The sequence below is a fragment of the Aedes aegypti genome, chromosome 2 (assembly GCF_002204515.2).
Source record: "Aedes aegypti strain LVP_AGWG chromosome 2, AaegL5.0 Primary Assembly, whole genome shotgun sequence".
In the NCBI taxonomy this organism is placed as follows: domain Eukaryota; kingdom Metazoa; phylum Arthropoda; class Insecta; order Diptera; family Culicidae; genus Aedes; species Aedes aegypti.
The window spans coordinates 364,093,572-364,111,479 of NC_035108.1; the positions used below are offsets into that span (position 1 = coordinate 364,093,572).

Consider the following 17,908-nt stretch of genomic DNA (forward strand, 5'->3'; position numbering starts at 1 on the left):
TTCTAGAGAAATTATTCATATAATCACTATGACTTAGAATCATTTCAAGATGCTTATTGAATCATCAGAACGTATTTATTTTGACAAAAAAAAATCAAAATTTTGAAAATCGAACAAAAGTTGTTCTTAGAAAAACTTTTTTATTAAAAATTTCTCCATCATGAAACTTTGTCCTAAACATCTGATTTCTTTCAAGATTCTATGGTGAAAATTTAAAAAAATATTAAAAATGGGGTTTTTGTGTAATTTAAAATTTAAGTTTTATTTTTGATTTTTTATGAAAATAAATAAAATATTTTTTCAGTGTATATTTCTTTCTAAGAGTCTTAACGGTTCACTACAACTTCTTCATAGAACATTTTTCTCTAAAATCAACAATTTCGGAGTTAGAATTTTTCAAATAAGTTGCATGCAAAAATTTATAGGCCATTTTCAAAAGTTACACTTGAGTCAAAATAATATTTTTTTCTATGGAAAACACTTATTCTACAATACCAAAAACATGTGCAAAAATTAATCCAAATCGAAGATGGCCGAGTTCTGTGACTGACCGATTTGACATGGAATTCGTCTTTTCAATTATCTTAGCAGTGTATATAGAAAATCTTTTGAACTCCCTTGACAATCGTTGAATTCTGTGAGAAATCCTTATTTATCAATGGTGACATTGGAACTCACACAAGTTTCATCGGAGGTTACTTTAAAATTTGTTTCATTATTTTCTTAAATTTCTATGAATTCTGAAAAATTTCCTTGGCATTTCCCTGGAGACATGGAAAAAGCCTGAGACATACCTTGAAAAAAATACCTGAACAAACCTTTGAAGGCTTCGTTGAGCAACATCTCAAAGAATTTTGGATAAATTCCTTAAAAAATCTTAGTATAAATCACTGGAGTAATTCTTAAAGGCATCCTTAGAGAAGTCTTTGGTTGAAACCATGAAGAAATCATGAAGGACCATTTAGTAGGAAACCCCAGGAGGCATCCCTGGAGAAGTTTCTGGTCAAATTTGCGAAGATGTTCTAAACGGGAGTCTAAGGATGGAAGAATCATCTGAGAAAATCCTGGAGAAATTCCTGGTGGAATATCTAAGGTAATTTCTGTGGGGCCTTCCTTAGCCGAGTGGTTAGAGCCCGCGGCTACAAAGCAAAGCCATGCTGAAGGTGCCTGGGTTCGATTCCCAGTCGGTCCAGGATCTTTTCGTAATGGAAATTTCCTTGACTTTCTTGGGCATAGAGTATCATCGTACTTGCCACACGATATACGAATGCGAAAATGGCAACTCTGGCAAAGAAAGATCTCAGTTAATAACTGTAGAAGTGCTCATGAGAACACTGAGCTGAGAAGCCGGCTCTGTCCCAGTGGGGGCGTAATGCCAAGAAGAAGAAGAAGAAATTCTGTGGTTATCTTTGGAAGAACCTATATTGTAGTCTTGAGGTAGCGAAATTGGAATTCTAGAATGAGCTTCTTAGGAATATTCGTGGAGAAATTCCATTAAAAATAAACTCTGAATGAATTTCATAAAAACTCAAATATCTGAGTTAATTTCTGAAATTCATAGAGAAAGTCATGCAAAAGGCATACAGCATTTTCACTTATCGTCAATTTACGAGAAATTCTCAAAAAATCTCACTCAGGCGCTACCAGACGCTGGAGAAAATTCCGAAACAGTGTTACGCCAGAAGGTTTCTATCATCTCTATTGATATCATTGGAGGGAAGCACGGATAAACTCCACCTCTTCGCAAAATTCCTTGCGAACAAACGAATAGCTATTGCACGCATCTAATTATGTTCACGCTCAAATTTCAAACTAACGCTCCCTCTTTTTACGCTCCAAGTTAGGGCGTTTAAAGAGGTTTGGGATCGTTTAAATATTACGTAACGCAACAGGGAGAGGGAGAGAGTCTTACATAGTGTTACGATCCATACAAAAATTAGAATTTTCAATACAAAAGCTGTTCCTTGGAGGAGAGAGGGGGTCTAAAATTGGCAAATTTTGCGTTACGTAATATTTAAATAAACCCTTTGGCCACTGTTGTTGAAACCTTCGTGAGATTATTGCTTTTGAAGTATTAGTGTAATCTTCGGAGTTGGATTCCAAACTGTTTCACCTTAAACATCAGAAAAGGGGTTTGTTAGATGTCTAGAAAACTATATTCAACCATAATTTCCCAGGTAAATTTCCAATACGCTTTGAACTGGCTACACATCACTTACTTTTGAAATAAAAAAATAGGTTAATGCAAATTCAGTGACTTCGAAAGCTTTTGAGATTATGTTCGGTTGGTACTAAAATATGTCTTCTTTAAATGCTGAAATTCGTATTTATATTTTCAACAATGATAAACAAAAAAATTGATTATATTAGACGAATCCCATCCAGAATAAGTCGAAAAAAATTGAAATCGTGCTCGATAGTCGTCGACTTGGATTGAATTTTGCACATGTTTTTGGTATGTTATAATGAGTGGTTTCCATAGATAAATTGATCATTTTGACTCAAGTGTAACTTTTAAAAATGGCCTATCAATGTTTGCATTCAACTTAATTTTTATAATTCTAACTCCGAAACTGTTGATTTTAAAGAAAAATGTTCTGTGAAGAAAAATGTAGTGAACCGTTTGGACTATAAGAAAAAAAATACACTTAAAAAATATTTAATTTATTTTCATAAAAAATCAAAAATAAAACCTAAAATTTAAATTACTCAAAATCCCATTTTTAATATTTTTTAATTTTCACCATAGAATCTTGATCGTAAAAAGATGTTTGGGACAAAGTTTCATGATGGAGAAATTTGTAATAAAAAAGTTTTTCTAAGAACAATTTTGGTCGATTTTCAAAATTTTGATTTTTTGTCAAAATAAATAGGTTTTGATGATACAGTAAATATCTTGAAATGATTCTAAGCCATATTATGATATTTTGATGAGTATATGAATAATTTCTCTAGAAGTAGCCATTTTCGAATTACATCGAGTTTTATGCAAAAATATTATTTATATACTAAAATAGGCCATTTTCATTAGTTATTCGCGATTCTTCATCAAGTTATTGTCCTTGATAAGTGGAAAGAAATGTGGTCTTTACGCTCGAAAACGTATTATTATTAATGGAGAAACGCAAATAACTTATGAAAATCACCTATTTTAATATTTAAACAATATGTTTTGCATAAAACACGATGTAATTTGAATATGACTGCTTCTAGAGAAATTATTCATATGATCATCATGACTTAGAATCATTTCAAGATGCTTACTGTATCATCAAAACGTATTTATTTTGACAAAAAATAAAAATTTTGAAAATCGGCCAAAAGTTGTTCTTAGAAAAACTTTTTTATTAAAAATATCTCCATCATGAAACATTGTCCCAAACATCTTTTCACTATCAAGATTCTTTGGTGAAAATTAAAAAATATTTAAAATGGGGTTTTTGTGTAATTCAAAATTCATGTTTTATTTTTGATTTTGCTATGAAAATAAATGACATATTTTTTCACTGTATATTTTTTTTTCTCATAGTCCAAACGGTTTACTACAACTTATTCATGAAACATTTTTCTCTTAAATCGAAAGTTTCGGAATTAGAATTTTTCAAATAAGTTGCATGCAAAAATTTATAGGCCATTTTCAAAAGTTACACTTGAGTCAAAATGTTCTATGGAATTTTTCTATGGAAAACACTCATTCTAACATACCAAAATCATTTGCAAAACTTAATCCAAATTGAAGATGGTCGAGTTCTGTGACTGACCGATTTGACATGAAATCCGTCATTAGTAATAAAATGGTAACAACATCATATAAAATAAATAATCTCAGAGATATAAATGTTGCAAGTTAGATGTCCGGTACTTTATGGAAACATTCTCAATAAAATTCAGATATGATTATTTTTAGAACGTGAATAGTATTAGTGGATTAGTTTTAATTAACCTGCAATAATTGCACAAATTCACAATTATTGAGAAAATTCTATAGGGCATATAATTCCTTGTTAAAATATATCGTCCGGATTTTTTTATTTCAAGCAGACAAAATCATGATTTTGATAACGTTTCTCAAAACGCCAATCTTTTTAAACTTGAGAAAATTAAAAAAAAATTCAATAGGGTGCCGGCGTAAATGATTGATTTCCTTAGCTAAAAATCATAACATAATAACGAAAAGAACTAAATGAGATCTTTTGGCATCAATCAAACCAAAACTTCAACTCTAAAGGCAAACTATAAATAAATGATAATTTCTTTTTCTGCGTAAAATCGTTTGAGCCACTATTGGTACATGTGTACCAGAAGTTGCCCTTGTGCTCCAGTGGTAGCCGAAATAATGCAAGGAATTCCAAACAAAATAGTCGATTATTACACAGGATTAACATAGCTATACTAATCCTTAATTATATATATTCAAGTTCGTTCATATTTCTTTGGTACAAACTTAAACAGCCTTGACTGTCCGTTTCCTTGATCCCTATTAAGAAGTAGTAAAGGCTTTTGTTTGTAAATTTTTAAACTTTCAGCGACGTCTAGTTTCCAAGATGAAGATACGCTTCGTACGATGTCTATTTACAAACAAAAGCTTTAACTACTTTTTAATAGGGATCAAGAAAACGGACAGTTAGGGCTGTTTAAGTTCGTACCTTAGAAATATGAACGAACATGAATATATAAGTATATAATTAAGGATTAGTATAGTTATTACAGTCATCCCTCCATGAGTCGATGTTCCATTACTCGATATCGACTCATGGAACCATACTAAAAACATAAAATTATGGTTACTATGATGGTCCCTTCAAACAGCTTTCCAAAGAATAGCTGTTCCATGACTCGATATTTCCATGAGTCGATGGTCCCTTCAATATCGACTCATGGAGGTTTGACTGTATTATCCCTTCTCAATTTTTACCACGACATATCAGGTATACACCTTTCGAAACTTTCCTAGGTAGATTGATTGTGTAAGTCCTCATCTGGTGTTAGTATTTAAGGTAGAGAGATGCGACGATTTCTTCAGTGGATACGAGTAACTGACACTGCAGAAGACTGCAAGTGGTAGTCGTAATACGCGTAACTGTCAAAGCTAAGCATTTAGGAGCGGAATTAAAAGGTACACGGTACTCCATCTACTTTTAAGTTTTCTCTAGTCAACCGTTGTTACTAGAGACTGAGTATACCTCTGCATTTCCACAGTTTTCATGGAAAGATATTGGATTTGTGGGATAAGGTAGAGATCTAAAAGTCATAAATGTTTGGTAATGCGATCCAATCACTCCAAACCGAATTCGCGATACTATTCGCATTATATACCGAAACAGTGTTCATCGCCCTCCCCCGCCGAAGCAAGCGTCAAGGTCGAAGGATCAAACCCTACTCAACTCGAAAAACATCTACAGCTCAAAATTAGGAAAAAAAATCCAATTTATAGAATTTTATCACTCCAAGTTGTAGTTTTCTTATTGCTTATTTTCCTCTGACTTAGAGGTTATTCTAACAGAACGAAATTTGAATAAAGTTGAATGACTCACCTATGATTATGTCTTTCTATTGCGTATTTTTAACATATTTCATGTAGCACAAGAAAACCTTGGTAGCAACATAGCAACTCTAGACAATCGAAATCAAAATGCAATTGGTTGATGCAATTTTTATTGATCTTAAAGTTGCACAGGGTATTTGAGAAACCTACTGAGCTAGAACCCGATTCTTGGCTTGGTGTTCTATGGGCACTTTTTCAGTTATTAAGTGTGAGTTTCATATGCCAAATTTGACATTCTGCATTTGTATATCATATGGCAGGTATGATGATTGACTAGCCAAAAAAAACACATGAATAATTTTAATTCCTTAAATTGACAGAAAGCCCCTTCTGTATCACATTTCCTTGGATATGCCGTTGAAGAAAAAATGTTGATCGTACTCATTCTCCATTTCGCACGTAATGACGACGTCGCCAAGCAGCAAGCAAGAGCTATATCTCCGTGATTAAAAATAACGCTTCGGTGTCACGTCCTTAAATTATCAATATTTGTACTGCCGGAAGCGAGCGCTTCCATTTCACTGCAAGCAGGTTGAGTAGAATCGATTTTCCAAAAGGACTTTAAAGTGCGTTTAGCAAAGGCGAAAAGTGGTGGTTCTCGAATTACTGTTTAACTTTACCGATAAATCATGATGCTCACTTGACCAACACTCGTCAAATTTACACTCCATTAACTCGGGACTTACAACGACCCGAGCTAGTCTGGCTGGTTGCACGGATGACCGGCCTGTCTGATGCGTACGTGTGCGTGTGTGTATGTGTGGTATTGCTGCCTAATGCTAATGAATGGGTGCGATTGCTTTCAATCAATTATTCACCCCCAATTCGTGGCTGGGATGGTCTGTTTTCGGAAAAGTAAATAAAGGGGAAGAATGACAGGGCTTGCATTTGTAAATGAAAACTACGGGCGACAAACCTTATATACTGAATTTTTATTACACTTAAATAAGATTTCTATAATTTATTTTATCTATGTGTGTTTGTTTATGTTGAAAGTCACGAAAAATCGATTGGAAATAATTTTGTGTTGTGCAGATTTTGATTATTTTCATACATAATTAGACCAATAAAACATATTCAGACTATTGCTACTTATCCAAGTTAAAGATGACATTTAAACAGATTATTGTTGATGATATTTTACATGAAAATAGATAACGTATTAAACCAGAGGCTCCATAAAAGTTTGGATCCGTTTTTGCCCACTGTAGGGTTATTCGAAAACTCTTCACGAATGCAAGCCCTGTAGCATGGCTCTCCTGTGTGTGTAACAATTGAACATTGAACTTCGGAGCAACTGGGATTGCAAAATCGAAGTTTCGAGCAGGAGGGTGTAGGAATTATCGCTAATGGACTGTTCAAAAGCTGAAAAGTGACTTTGAAAATTATAATTTTGCTTTCCTTTCTCTCCATCCCTTTTTCAGCATGACATATGTGGAAGTGCACTGTCGGAGGTAATACCGGCCGTTCTGGAAGGATCGGATGGCTGTCTGCTATCGTTAGGCTATCCAGGAGCAGGTAAGCAAACCAATTTTAAGCCAACATATCTCCTATTATTATTACATTTTGAAAAGTTTTACCATTCTGAAAATCCCAAATGACCACCTCCCCCATGTACCGCACTGTCATGTCACACGTGATGTGATAATCGTGTCCTGCTTTAAGTGCTGCAGTAACCAACGGCAAACTAATATGCCAACAAATTTCTCCGCAACAAGGCAAGAGAGTGACACTATCGTACCAATTCTGGCTTTTGCAGCAATAGTCACTCCAACATATCGCCCACCACCCCCACCTACCTCGGGGCATCAAGTTTCCCGCACATTTAACATCCGACACGTTCCCGATAAAGGTGCCAAGCGAAAATAGCTTAACCACTTCAAAACAAAGTGCATAAATATCCTCCGGTTAAGGGCCACCAACATCCAACCATCCTTCCTAGAAACATACATCTTTCCCGGTTTTGGCCCCTTTGTTCCGTAGTAGTCGGCACGTTTACCGCTACTGCCGCTAAATAGCAAAGTTCGGTTTCTACTTTCACCTTAGGATGGACAAGTTTCTCTCGGTGCCCTCAGTTCGGAGGTACGAAATAAAAAGAATATCTGCGGAAACAACAACCGGATGTGACACAATCTGTTTGAGCATCTCCCTGCAGCGGAGAAAGAAAAACGAAACTTCTGCCGGACTAAGTATCCAACTCGGGTTCTAGCCCGGAGGTGATTTGATAAATGGTTTTTATTTTACGAGCCAGAGTGAAATAGCTGGAGCGCTGAGTCCGGAGCCAGAAGTGCTGTTGAAAATTCGGAAACTGAATTACTGCGCTAACTTTAAATGTAAACCGAAAAAAAAATCAAAAAGAATTGTGTAATTGTGTATAATTTTTGCACGATGACTTGAATAACTATAATGATTTTGAACAGTTTTCAGATTTTCCCGTCAAAATGTGTGAAGTGCTCTTCAAAGATCATGGGAAAATGGTTCTGATGCAGTACCGGTTCAAAATTTTGGTCTATCCAATGCTGAGAAAATATTTTTTCAGTGTAGTTTCCGAAAAATGTTAGTTTCAAGTAAAAATTAAGGACACAAAATTCAATAAATGTTTTTGCCAAAATATCTACGAAATAAGAAAAACTCATTGTCTTTCGAATAAGCCATAGAGATTTTAAGTTAGACGTGGGTTTGAGGGGTTGAACCCAAACTTTAACTTTAACGAGGTTACACGAAATTGAGTATGATTTACACAAAATCAAGCTGTTTTGGACCAACACATCCGGTGTGTGGCCCTACATACCCGAAGCACTCTTCTTTTCTTCACCAAACTGACTCGAGTGCTGAGATCGGTTGGACAATTTTGGTTAGAAGTTGGCTTCCAGTTCATGAACACCCAGATGATATGATACTAAGCGCTACTCTCTGCCCCTTGTTCCGTTCTTTGTGTGTTATTTTGTTGTTCTTATATGTGACACTTCATACCAGAAGGGTGCATTCGTGTCGGATAAAATTTAATACTGAACCTATTCACAAATTCACGTTTCACAATTCAATGTATTTAAAATTTACAGGGTGGTAGGGTAAGTTACCCTAAATAAAAAACGCCTCTAGCGACAAAAAACACAGTAACGGTCTAAGAGGGCCGTCGTTCTTGCAGCAGCATGATTTCAACAGCTAACTACGCGCGCGTAGGACGGATATATGAAGCATCCGATACACTGTTTGTCATGGGACAAAGAGTTTATCGGATATTGTTACAAGTCGCGATCAACTTTTATCATGCCGCATTCGCGCTATTATTTTTCACTCTAACAACGTCCGAACGATTCCGAAATCACAAACAGCATGTGCGTAAATTAATAAGCGAAAGTGGAAAAATCTTCAAAATAATAGAACTTTGATTCGCGAACAATCAATCGCTAGCACACATGCAACACGATGCATTATTCTGGGAGCGTAGTTTGTTGTGATCACTTGACGACTAAAGATTATTCGTTGTTGCTTTGATCGCAGGATAAAGCAAAACCACGATGCATCATTTATTTCCCTGGGCAAAGGCACAACCTTGTGATCAGCTTGACTGCTGTCAGGTCTCGGGGCTTAAATGTATCTTTACTCTGAAGAGAAAGATGCACACTAGTGGTGCCAATGGTGATAATAATCAAGAGTGTTTTCTAATGAACACTATTGATTAGCATCACCGAGAACCGATACTTTACGTGGTCTATGATGAAGCGGTCCTTGTTTGTTTTTTCTATACGTTTTTTTATTTATGCTTCCAGACACTCATCCGGTAACAGTTTAATCAAAACCTCCTAACATTGAAGAAATCGTGCTGAACAGGAACACGCATCGACGTACAAGGATACAACAGAATCTTATCAAACCCGTTTCTTTTACTAATAATACCACTGTTTACTAATTTACTAATTATATCATTCTCTTCTCGTCAACAAGCGTCATTTCAGGATTAAAGTTTTCATTATAGCATTGAATATACTATAAGAATGCCGTCAGACTAAAAAAACGTGTGACTAATCGCTATCTCTATTTATAGGTACCCGTAACCGTGAATAGGAATAGTAACTCATGAGAAAAATACTAGGATATAAGTGAGTACGAACTAATCACTAACACCCCCAACACTGAAAAGGTAAGCACATATTATATTCACATATTATTTATAATACCAAATTATCAGAGATTACTACAATTTTAATAATCTGATAGTGTCGGTTAGAGTTTTCAAACAACGTAAAGAACAATTTTTTTCTTATAACAGATCCTAGTAATGACATAATATCGGCGCGGCAAAAAATAGAAACAGTTTATTCGCTGAGGTTGAATTTTTGCAAGTGTAAGTGATTATAGTATAGTCTGTACTTGTGATTGCTGTGCGATGCGCTTCATTGTTGCAAGACATTGTTCTCATTATTATACGGCCTTCAGCCCTCGGCGGGATCACCTTAAGAAGATATATGAATAATTCCGTAGCTGGTTTTGATCATGTTACTAACAAAATAGTGATAATGTGATAATATAGTGAGATGACGTTATTGTGTCGAATAATTTTGTGTGGTTAATGGTAGTAAGCTACTAAGGTTGTGATAATTAGAGTGATGATAGTTTGTGATATTTTGAATATTAGTGATATAAGAAACGAGAATCCTACTTTTATTTTAATGAAGATAATGATATTGGTGTTGATGTGATTTATTTATTACAGTGATTATTTTTAATGAGAAGTTTTATACTTTAAACTTGATGAAGCAGTAGTATTGTGTTGTGGCTGGGTTATAGATGTGATGTTAATAATAAAATTAATATGGATAATGGTGACGTTGTTAGTAGAAATTCTGTTGATAATGAAGATGGTGATATCAATACCAGTGAATAGTGCTATGAAGTAATCTAATAGTTGATAGTGTGAAAAGAACGTTTCCCACCTTCTACCGTAACCTTCTGAGACAGATCGCAACAGTGTCTTCTTGGAAGCCATCTTTCCGTGCACGTCTGGTGAACTGCTTCAGAAGGATTACGTCCTCTTTACTATCTAAAGTCTAGTTTAGAGCTTTGAACAGTATTCACTGTACGGCTAACAAGATAAAAAAAAAAAAAAAAAAAAAAAAAAAAATAACAGTCCTATTAATTCATTACAAAAATATTGAAACAAATCTACTCCCGTAAGGATTTCTAAACTCTTGCACTGTGATTTTCATTCCTACAAAAGGAGAAAAAGTACACTAACGGTGGTAGAAATGATTTCTATATAACAAAATTGCTTATTCTTATGACTTTTAATGCCTTTTTCACTGCCCTGAAAGGGTGAAATCACAATAAATTTGTGCTTGCAAGCATTAACTATATTTTTTCCTGTATTTATTTATGAAACTATAAACTTGATTGACCAGTTCATTCGCCTCAATCAACTATAGCAAAATGAATTAAATATGTATTTTCTGTAAGTCAATGCTACCGCTAAATATCTATTGCCTTCTAATCTATAACCAACTTACTCGCTGGCAGGTTCATCATCTAACGATATGTAGTGGCTCATCTAATCAACACACGGCAACATTATCCAGGAACTCCTTCATCATCATTGAGCTGACCAAAACTTGCTTGTTTTACGACTTTGACATGTTGCAAATTCAAAGCCCACGTGCAATGAGTAGATTTAGCAAACAGTCCGTTTAGTGCGGCAGCAACGGTTGAATAAAATCTTCATTTAATCAGTACCATGTTAAATATCACTGACACCACCAATTCAATAACTTCAAGGTACAGTGGCAAGGAAAAGTGGCTTGAAATCGATTTTGAACTTAAACATCAATGTGTCAAGGTGCGCGATAACAAAGTAAGCGACCCCCATGTAATGGGACTGGTATGCGGGTATTTTTGCTACAAAAATACTCGGATAACGAGTTCCATTTGTCCTAATTCCCTAATTTGGCTATTAATAACAAAAGATTTAATTTATTTTAGTTGTTAACTATTGGTTTCTATTGCATCGAATACGTTTTCGGCAATATCACCAATATTAACTCCCACAAGTAGCGACAAAAAGACGAAAAATGCAATCATGTTCAGATGCCTTTTTCTCGACATGATGATTTTCATTATGGGACTAGGGTGTCTGTACCAGTGATAGTGGCAATAGTAACGGGTTGAGGAATAAAAAATCGCCAAAAAATAACGGAAACTCGTTTTTTTATATCTGAAAACGTCATTTGAAAGCTTTTTTATTATATTTCACGTAAAAAATAATCTTAGAATGATAAAATCATTAAATCTATCAAAAAAGCATTTCCTCCATGACTGGAACACGTTCCAGTAATAATGGTATTTGCTAACTTTTGTTCCTATAATAGTGGTTTACATTGATTTCCCATTGAGACTCACTATTATAGGAACGCCCCACTACAGGTATACCTCGATTTAGTGGACATTTTTATTTCAAAATTGTCTATAAAATCGAATTGTACATAAAATCGAAGCAAAATTTCTATCTCACTTTTTGCTTTCTATTCAGTTAAAACTTCATCAGAATGTATCATTATCGCTGAAAAACTAATTTTTGATACTAGGGTCAATGTTCCAAAGTAGGCTTGAGTTAACAAATTCTTGATGAAATCAGTTCGTCAATGAAGTATTGCATTCTAATTCAAATTATACATGTTTTTCATAAGGATACGATTAAAAACGACAAAAACTGTTTTACTTATTTATTTATTCAAAGGCTCAAGCGCAATCAGTTATTACGGAGCCAAACTCATTTGAAATTTTATTTTCAATTCCTTACACAGCGTAAAAACAAATAACATTTCTGCATATCTCAAAGATCAAATTATATGTCTCCAGTGAATTAGGGGTTGCTGAATCTGATGTCTCTCTTAGAAGTTTTCCAGCATATCAAAATTTTGAGCTACAGTTCGCCAAAGTTGTACAAAATACCGGTTTTATTGACGTTTACATGAAATAAAATTATCACACAAAGAAAATTTTGCAAGGTTTAATGAACAAAACTGTCTGTTGTGTTCAAATCCACAAATTTGTTATAACAACACTTATAGCATGTTACTTCAATAATCAAGGTTTGTCAAATTAACAATGTTATTTTCATAAAACAATGTATTTTCTACACGATTAGAAAAACTGCACCTTGTACACACCAATCAAAACATCGTTATTTTCATTGTTTAAAAATGATACAATTGGTTTTATTGAATGCAAAATCCTTTATAAAATTTGATGTTTGTTACGTTTGATGTTGCACGTGCGTTTGTACCCTAGGTTGTAGTCTCGAAGGGACAAGAGACTTGGTAAAATTTTAATCAACGAACTGGTTCAAAAATTCCAGTGAATTTATTGCCAATGCTATGGTTCCACAACCGGCATCCTATCAAGCGGGCATATTACATAAAAAAAATCAAAATGGTATATTAGAAAAATGTGTTTAACTTGCCGTCGAGAAAGTTGCCTAATAAAATAAGAATATGAGTTAGGAAAATAAGATTTGACTTCTATTTAATCAAAAACTTAATGAGTTTCCCATATCAACGATTATTAAATACATTTGTGAAGAATTCTTTGCGAAAACGTTTTTTTTTTATATTTAATATCGCTTGTTTTTAATTTCGAGATGTTCCAGTATGACCAGTTTTTCAGTGTGTGTCAAGTAACGTACGTATAAAATAATAAATAGAATTTATTTTTGAAATTTTAAAATAACTTCTAGGTAAGTCACTATAAAGTTTTCTTCAACAATTTTCCAACGACTTAATTGAGAAATGTTTGTCTTAAAAAAAAACTCCTGGAACTGTGGAAAACTTTTGGTGAAACCCTCTGAAAAACTCAACTAAATACCGATTGGAGTGATCGTGCACGAATCATTGAAAAAATCTATCCTCATTGTCGTGCTTCAAAACGAATATATAGAAAAAAAAAACTACTGCAATAATTTCAGCTAAATAATACTGAAGAAAGGTGAATAATCGTTTAAGTAATTTGTTGATAAATTCTTGCTTGATTTAACAACTCTTTCTACTTCGATAAAACTCTGGAAGGGCACTTGAATCAAACTCTGAAAAGTATAAAATCCCCTTATAAGAAATGCGAATTTGTGGGATTTTTGGAACAATCCTAAGAACAAGAGGTAACTTTTTATTAATAATTAAAATTCGCACAAATTACTATAAACTTAGTTGAAGCAAGTCGTGAATGGCAACATGTTAAAAGTTGGGACAAAATCCAAATTGAAAGTACTCGAAAGCCAAAAAAAAACGAGTTGAGTAAGTCAAACTGAAGTCTCCTCATTTTTAAACCCGTATTGTTAAAGCTTTGTTGTATATTTATTAATATTTTTTTCAATATTTTACAACAAAACATGACCCAACTCTTCTATAAGCATAGCCTAAATCCCTTACATTATTTAAGTTTACAGAATGCATGTTTAGAATTGGATAAACATCAAAAAATTTAACATGAAATTTTGATGTCCATAAAATCGAGGTAAAATGTACATAAAATCGAAGTACATAAAATCGAGGGTCTATATAATCGAGGGTCCACTAAATCGAGGTATACCTGTATAACTGGTGCAAAGGAGCAAAACAGTTAAGGATTTTAATTGTTTTCTACTATTTCCTTACTATTTCACAAGATTTTTTTCACACATTCATATCATTTTGACAATGTCCATGTTACAAAAATACACATAAAAATAAAAATTGGCTATAACACGCTTGAAACGGCACTACCACTATTATTGGTACACACACTATGACTGGATCAGACACCCTATTGCGAGTATGGGCAGTCTAGCTTTTCAACAATGTTTTAGAAGGTGCATCATAGCTCACCTTTTGGGGCTACCCCGAATGGAATAAAGACGTTCGTTGTTTCATATTATACTTTTTGATATAACTATTACGTGAATTCTACAAAATAATAACGTTCTATTAAGCACATTAAAATGATACGCCCTTCTTTACGTCAAGTCTAAAAAAAAAATACAAATGACTTGTTCAATTTTGCACAACATAGTGATGCACCCTTCTTTTAGTCTTATCATGTTAACGATATAGACAAAATGTTCCGTTAGGATACGAAATGGCAAGAAGACTGATTGATTAAATGATCAAGGACCATTTGAGATAATGGTCATTTGGAAGAACATCCTTTTTGAAAAGAAGGAGCATAAGTATGGCTGGATGGCAAATGACTTTATTCCAAATCATTTTATGCCAAATGACCTTATGCTATATGGGCTCTCCATCGATATATTTTGCCTAAGGTACCGTGGGGCAAGTGGGTAATGGATTTCGCATAGTTGGGATTCTTCAAAATCTAGAGACCTTAAATTAAAACAAATGAGATCGTGTATATTTTTTAGCTTGACTCCCAGCAAATCTAAGCAGTATATTGAAATTGATTTTTATGTAAAATTGAAGATAAAAGTACAGAAAAAGTTTTTGAAAAGCGGGTCCTTACTTTTCATGTGCTCCACAGGTGGGGCAAGTGAAAAGTTTATCTTTTTGAACAATAAATTCAAAAACTAACAGTTACATTCACGATTTTTATTACCTTTAACATTTGTTAAGGCGTCCCAATGAACAATAACACAAGTAACAGGCAAACAAAGAAAATGTTATTCTTGCTACTTGAATTTTTTTTTCTGTTCAGTTATGTTTGTTGAAATGCAACAACATTATAACTGCAACATTTTCAATGTTAGTTCTTCCCTCCCCTTGGTTATGCGACCTTGCCGCGATGGGAGGGCATAATCCATTAGCCCATATGATGGAAACCAAAGGCGTAACCTGTAGTGGTGGTATCACATTTTGGCACTTTTTGCTTAAAGCCGCGTCATAATTCATATGGCATAGACGCAATAATATCTCGGATGTGATCCAACGGACATTCTGCGTCATTGATAGAATTGATGCCCATTTCAAATAATTAATCTATTCGAAGTGGACATTAATACTATTGGTTACGTTCAGTTTGCCTTTTGCTAACCGTAGCCACTCTTACTATTAGCTAGTTAGATACATCGTTATCATATACGACGTAGGGAATACTTAGGAACTCTTAGGAAAATGACTAGTAGATTCACTGAGTAGAAATAAGTGGCGACAATCTTATTTTAATATGGTTTTTACATTGCCATAATAAGAAATACCTTTTTTGTAACAGCGGTATAAATAATCTAATTCCAGCTTCATTTTCGCAAAATTTACAAGTAGAAAGTAGGCGTTGTGAAGCATTGCATTTGCCACCGAAAAGTGAATCATGTAGGAGACTGTAATAGAAGCCTAAGGTAACTTTACTCTTCAATATTCACTATAAAATGACTATGGAAAGTAAGACGCTGAGATCGATCATTAGGGTACACTTGCTAGTTTCGAAAAATTGTTGAACAGACAAGGAAAGCGACTTTTTTCTTTAAGGATATATGAACGTAATGACCAATAAACACTTTTAACAACAAAAATAAAATTAACTAGAACTACTACTAAACAGCCTAATTTTGTTAAAACTCGACGACAATTGACATTTAAGACTCTAATCTTACGTAAAAGACAGGAGTAATCAGAATAGCACTTGAATGACAAATTATTCAAAACCATTTCGACTAGACAGTATTAGTAATGACACTACTACACAACTATTTCAAACAAATTCTGATGGAGCTGCTGATTTTCACAATGCTTCCTTTTCTCAGAAGCTAGGGAATATGGGTACTTTTCAAAAACTACCACGTCACAATACTAATAAAAAAACAGTGTTCATGTGGGCGCCATTGCCTAGTCCGTCTGAGTATTGGTCCTGGTAGAGGGGAAACTTGGCAAAAGCCAGACCGAGGGTTCAGCCTTGACAAGTTAAGCTGTCAGGCAGCTCCAACTGAATACCATACAAAAAAAAAAAAAAAACATTTTCAATGTTAGTTCTTAGGGGCTGTCCATTTATTACGTAAGACATTTTTAGGGGTTTTTCAACCCCCCCTCCCCCCATAGTAAGATTGAGTAGTGTGTGATCCTTTGACCGTGACGCTTGCTCCTGCGGGGGCGGGTGATGCGGTCAGAATCGATCATGTTACGTGCGTAGTGAAAAAGTGTGTTGTATTTTGCGGTAAGCACAGTGCTGTGACGGAAGAAACAGCATTACATCCTGGTAAAATCATTCTTTACTATTATTTACCTACCTATTTCCATATGAAACTAAATACGTGCCAGGGTCGAAAATTTAATTTTCGATTCAGGAAGTGTAAAAATATTCCAGATATCCATTTGATATCTGAGTGTTTTTATGCGGGGCTTATGTAGCATGATAGACTTGCATTACAAAGTTAATATTCAAAAAACATAAATAATTCATCTCAAGCATTAGAACATGTTCATGTTCCGATGTTCATAAAGAATATCAAATTACAGAACGTTTCATAGCTCTCACAAATCCTTAAGAGTGTGAAAAGCATAAAACAGTAAAACTAAATTTCACATCAACTGAAATGCTGAACCTTCCCACGATCATAAAAACCTTACTTCACAATTCCCAAGCATTCATATCATGCTAACATTCAAACCAAATTATTGCCAACCTTTTCCAAATTACAACTCAGGCAATGACCCATGTCATTGTCACTACACTCTGACGCCAACGATCATTCCAGACAATCGATATATGCAATAGCGTAATTCGATCTCCTTGCCTACGCCAAGTGCATCGTTCTCACGATGCAAGAGGCCAATGGTTATATTTCTTTTCGCTTATAATGCATAGTGCTAAATTCTGATTGGCTTATATTTACATACCAAAAGTTAACTCCAAGTACCGCCTCTTTTAGAACACTTTTAGAACATAAGCAATTCAATGATTGTAAGACTTCTTGTAAGTAAAAAATGATTCTAAATAAACATAATCTTGTAGACAACGGAACAATCAACAAGTCTAAAAATTAATACGGTAAAATTAATACGGTAAATGGCGACCGGTGACTTTCGAATCTTTCGGAGTCCGAAGTGGATTATTATTGATCACCAACTAGATGATCTAGTGATTGATTTTGCAAGAAGCAAACAAGTGAAAAAACAAAACAAAAATCGGAAGTTTTTCAAACAGTGCTAGTGAGATTCAAGTGATAAGTGAGATTCAATTATGGGAAAAGGCGCATCAAAGTCGTCCAACGAAGGCGACGCAAATGTTCAAATAACTAATCTCCTAGAAAACCATCAACAGTTCCATGAGGAAAATGCATTAAAGTTGTGGCTAATTTTGGTGATGGTTGGTATCCAAACAGTGATAATGGTTTACAACATGATAAAGAAGAACACTCGAAAAAATGCACTCAAAGCAGCTAAGAGTATTGCT

At 34.4% G+C, this 17,908-nt stretch overlaps 1 protein-coding gene across 2 annotated transcripts in view; it reads left to right on the forward strand.

Moving 5' to 3' along the window:
* The window catches only part of LOC5578647 (kinesin-like protein CG14535), a 562,809-nt gene that overhangs the window by 464,770 nt on the left and 80,131 nt on the right, over nt 1–17,908 (forward strand). For both annotated transcript variants that reach the window (XM_021846519.1, XM_021846520.1), the window contains exon 9: nt 6,970–7,063. In XM_021846519.1, the coding sequence (XP_021702211.1) occupies nt 6,970–7,063 (94 nt within the window). The remainder of the gene's footprint in view (nt 1–6,969; nt 7,064–17,908) is intronic.